Source organism: Orycteropus afer, unplaced genomic scaffold, assembly GCF_000298275.1.
Source record: "Orycteropus afer afer isolate SDZICR_OR568_19922 unplaced genomic scaffold, OryAfe1.0 scaffold00007, whole genome shotgun sequence".
NCBI lineage: Eukaryota > Metazoa > Chordata > Mammalia > Tubulidentata > Orycteropodidae > Orycteropus > Orycteropus afer.
The window spans coordinates 22963959-22969004 of NW_006921594.1; the positions used below are offsets into that span (position 1 = coordinate 22963959).

General features: G+C 33.8%; 1 protein-coding gene across 1 annotated transcript in view; it reads right to left on the minus strand.

Moving 5' to 3' along the window:
• The window catches only part of SEMA3C (semaphorin 3C), a 210462-nt gene that overhangs the window by 63478 nt on the left and 141938 nt on the right, over positions 1 to 5046 (minus strand). The window contains exon 6 of the mRNA XM_007944851.2: positions 885 to 1004. Within this exon, the coding sequence (XP_007943042.1) occupies positions 885 to 1004 (120 nt within the window). The remainder of the gene's footprint in view (positions 1 to 884; positions 1005 to 5046) is intronic.

A 5046-nucleotide genomic window follows, 5' to 3' on the forward strand; every position in this document is an offset into this window, starting at 1 on the left:
GGCACATAACAACAACAACAACATTTCCAGATATACGGGAAGAATAATTTCAAGAAATAAGTGGACAATCAATGCTTTCTTGTGGTGGCTTATCAGTGAAATAAGATGCTTAAGCATAGTGATTCATGCTTAGCTGTGTGATGTTAGCTGATGCCAAATTTAGCAGCAGTCAGAAATTTTCCCCAAGGTGAAATGACAGGAATCTTAGTGGTTTTTCTCTTCTCTTAAACTACAGCAACTGATTGGAATCATACAGCAAATTCAAATGAACACTTTGCATGATGTGAATTCCATGTGACTAAGAATTAGACACAGTTGAACACTAATAATAATAAAGTTATCATACCTATGATTTCTATTAAATATTAGTAAAACTATAAAAATAATATTTACTAGTTTTATAATTTATACAATCTAGGAATCAAAAAATAAGAGTTTCTTAATATCACCTATTCATTACATGTAAATGTCAAACAAATCCAGCATATATTTTACAGTTAGTATTATTAAAGTATTTAAAACAGACTAAGCTTAACATATATATAATTGTAATCTCTTATAATTAAACAACTGGAGAAGATGTTGGATTTCTTCTTTAGAGGATGCTGCTGTATTGTTAGTATGATGAATATCATTGTCACTTTTATTCATGTATCCTATGAGAGTTGTATGATAATTGACAAAATAAAGAGTTGAGATATGAACTATAGGCTATTTAAGTTATTTGCCTTAAATATTTTAAATCATAATGTATGGAATGAATAGTAATCATATCATGAGCTAGTATTTTCATTTATTAAAGAATTTCACCTAATTTCCACCACAGAATTAAATAAATTAGTTTAAGACACAATACTAAAAAAATGCAGAAAATGTTGTCTTACCACTTAGCCATTTAGAATTGTGTTGATCAGTTCTGACTGCGTTTCTCTTAGTTAAACTTCGAAAAATAGCAGCATCTGTCCCCATGAAATCTATATACATTCCAGAGAAAAGCTCCTCATCTATGAAGAAATGAGAAATGTCAGAACGATTTTTAATGTATTTTGAAAGTTGTTATAGAAATTGAGGGCAGTTTAGTTAGAGTAGATTATCGCACATACTGTTGAGTATCACACATACTGTTGAGTATCACACATACTGTTGAGTCTTTATAATTTTTAACTGGTTTCCATTGTCTACCAAAAAATAACATAAATTTTAACCTATTTTCATCATTGCCTATATTTAAAAAAATACTACTATATTAAAAAAAAAAAAAACCGACTAACCCACAAACAACTTTATTCTATACATAAAGGAAAATTCTGCAGCCAACACATTGTTGTTGTTATGTGCCGTCAAGTCGGACCTGACTCATAGCGACCCCTCCTTGGGTTTCTGAGGCAGTATCACTATGGAAGTAGATTGCCCAACCTTCCTTCTGAGGAAGTAGCTGGTGGGTTTGAACCGCCAGTCTTCTGGTTAGCAGTCAAGTGCCTTAGGCATTACACCACCAGTGTTTCTCAGCCAATACATAGTAATATTAAATATGAATGCTTATATAGTGTGTATCAGAAATGGCAGGAATGATATATGTCTAAAAGATAATAAAAAATTTAATTGTCATGAATAAAAACAACCATAATAATGAGAAAACTTGGTTTCTAATTGTGGCATTACTAACAAATTGAGAATCGTTGTTGTTGTTATGTGCTGTCAAGTCTGACCTGACTCATAGCGACCCCTCCGTGAGTTTCTGAGGCAGTATCACTACTGAAGTAGATTGCCCAACCTTCCTTCCAAGGAGTGGCTGGTGAGTTTGAACCGCCAGCCATCTGGTTAGCAGTCAAGTGCCTTAGGCACAACGTTAACAGAGCTCCCAACTGAGAATTAGGAGTAAGTAATTTAAGAGCCCTGACTTTCAATATTCTTATCTGTAAAATACGTAGACTGAGTCATGATTTCAGAAATTCTCATTACATATGAAAAATTCTACGATTTCACTAAATAGTTTGAACATAATATTTATATTATTTATGACATTGATGGCACATTAAAATTACTAGTCAATAATACTATGGACTAAAGGACTTCATCATTAAAAGTATATTGTTTTATTTTTTGTGCTAGAAAGCTTCTATTAAGATAAATGAAGTGCTCCATTTTCAATTACAATTAAAGTAAAAAAAATAGTAGAGACAAGAAAGAAAATACATTTAAAAGCTAAGTTAAAGTATCCCTATTAATGACATATTCAAGTATTTCAATCAGTACACACATAACATTAAACATTTAGCTTATTTTTTAAGATCCATATTAATTTTTATCCTAGTAGGAGCAGTAAGCGTTTGCTTGGTAAGAAGCAATGTGAGCCTGGAGAATAAAACAGTAGCTAAATATCTATTTTTGAAAGAATCAAATTTATCAGGTCTGACCCAGTGAAGTGTTATGCAGCTGTGTTCTTTGACTAACATTCTAGGATTACTCTCCTGGTTACTTTCAGATTGTGGTACTCTTGGCAGGACTGGGACATTTTGAAGCACTCTAGACTCACTCTTTAGTAATAAGTAATACCAGTTGGCCCAGAAAAGAATGGAGAATGGAATGTTTTGAATATGTGCTCACTAGGGAGCTCTGGTACTGTAGTGCCTAAGGCACTTTACTGCTAACCAGAAGGCTGGTGGTTCAAACCCATCAGCTACTCCTCGGAAGGAAGGTTAGGCAATCTACTTCCATAGTGACACCTAACACCTCCAAAACCCAAGGAGGTGTCTGTATGAGTTGGGTCTTTATGAGAGGTGTCTCTATGAGTTGGGTCCAGCACCTGATGGATCTGAACTGCATACCAACCTCAGGTTACCAGCCTGGTGCTTTAACCACTGTGCAACCAGGGGTCCTATAACAATGACTAAAAATAGCTAAAGAACACTAACTTTGCACAAGAGGTTAGATATCACAGCTACTTGTACAATCTAGTTATGTCCAACTGCACATAAGAACAATAACAGCAGGTCATGAACCAGCCCCCTACCAGTAACAAGCAGGTATGACAACCATTGTGTCACTCTGCTCTCCTTCTGAGGTTATAAGGAGTAGAAACTATGTATGAAGTTATTTTTGAAAAATTTAACTTTAATTTCATCAAAATTCTGTGAACATTTGTGAAGCATAAACATGTGTATTTGGTTATAAAATGAACACTTTGTAGTTAATTATTTCACATTTTTGTCATACTCTATTACCCTCAAAACAGTGAGTTATGATTTCCTGCTGTTTAATAGATTGATTAGCACAGCTATCAGAACTCTCATATCTGTTTCCAGGAAGGAAAAGAAGAAAGACACTCAGGGGTTAGTGTACGGTAGAGTGGGCCAATTCTAATCCTACTGCATGCCACTTTATTAGTTATGTCTTAACCACCACAAAAGCCTACATGATTAATTGGTTTCATTTCCTGTCATAAATCCTCAATAAACTTACTGACAAATTAGGAAGTTTCTGCTTTATTTTATATTAATAAATATTTTATTTATTTATTTTTAGAAAGAATTCTGCTTGAGAGGAGGGATGTTATTTTCTACTGGATTTCTTTGCAGGGCTTTAGGCAAAGATAAACTTGTGCCTTTGAATCTTAATCAAAACATATTTTGTTTTCCAATTTTATTTCCACTGACCAGGAAAATGTTACAAGGTTTAGAATAGGCTCTTTAACAGCCATCATCTACCTTTTGTGTGTGCAGGCTATAAAAAATCCACTCCGTTGAGTCGATTCAAACTTACAGAGGCCCTGTAGGAGAAAGTAAAACTGCCTGAAAGGGTTTCCAAGGCTGTAAATCTTTATAGAATCCCATGGAGCGCCCGATGGATCTGAACTGCATACCGACCTCAGGTTACCAGCCTGGTGCTTTAACCACTGTGCAACCAGGGGTCCTATAACAATGACTAAAAATAGCTAAAGAACACTAGCTTTGCACAAGAGGTTAGATATCACAGCTACTTGTACAATCTAGAATTCCAGTTCTCAGTATTTCTTGGGAGTTAAATAGACAGAAGTATTCTATCCAATGTATGTTTTGCAGTGTGTTACAAAGGAACAGAAATGATAAAATCACACTCGGTAAAAGGAAGATGACTAACTACATAAGTCTACTGCCCTGAAATAAGACATCGGCAGAGTTAATTTTAGAACAACTTTAATTAGGACAGATGAAATGATAAAAATAAGTTTACAAAGGTTTCTACCCCTGGTAAAATAGAAGGTCAGAGAAAACTGTCAACTAATGGATTGACACAGGGGCTGCAACCATGGGCTCCAACAGCAAGGATTGTGAGGACGGTACAGGATTGGGCAGTGTTTCGTTCTGGTGCATGTAGGGTCTCTGGGAGTCGGAACTGACTAGACAGTGCCTAGCAATAACAATAAAAACTCTTCTTACCTTCATTTTTTAAGGTAAGCAAATTATTTAATCACTTACTTTGATAGAACAGATTATAAAGTTAATCTGAACAGTGAGAAATAGTATAGGAACATGAGCATAGGAATTGAAGGCTCAGGTCCTTAAAAAATCAGGAGGGCACATATATAATTCTCATTTTGTAAACAATTTCAGCTTTCTAAAGGCAAAACTATTAAAGGATATATCACAATTTAACAAAAAATTTATAATGCTTTTATCTAGTCATTTTTTTTATTTTGAACAATATTCAATTAAATTAAAAATTCCAGTATTACTGTGTAAACAGATCTTGAAAGTTTGCTTTTATAACATTTAACTTGAACAAAGTGAAGACTTTTTTGTATAAACTTAGCTATTATGATACATATCATAAAGTTTCTAGAGATGAAAAGAAATTCCTTCCTCATAAAGAAAAGACTTTTCAAGATCCTGCTCCTGTAAAATAGTATTTGAGAAATTATCTGAAAAGACCCAGTATCAGACATAATTGGATATATTGTAGTTTCAAAGCTTTTTGACATTTTGTCCACATGATATACTTTTTGCTCTCCCCTGCCCAACTTGACTGAATATAGAAATAATATAAAAATAATATATAGAAATAATT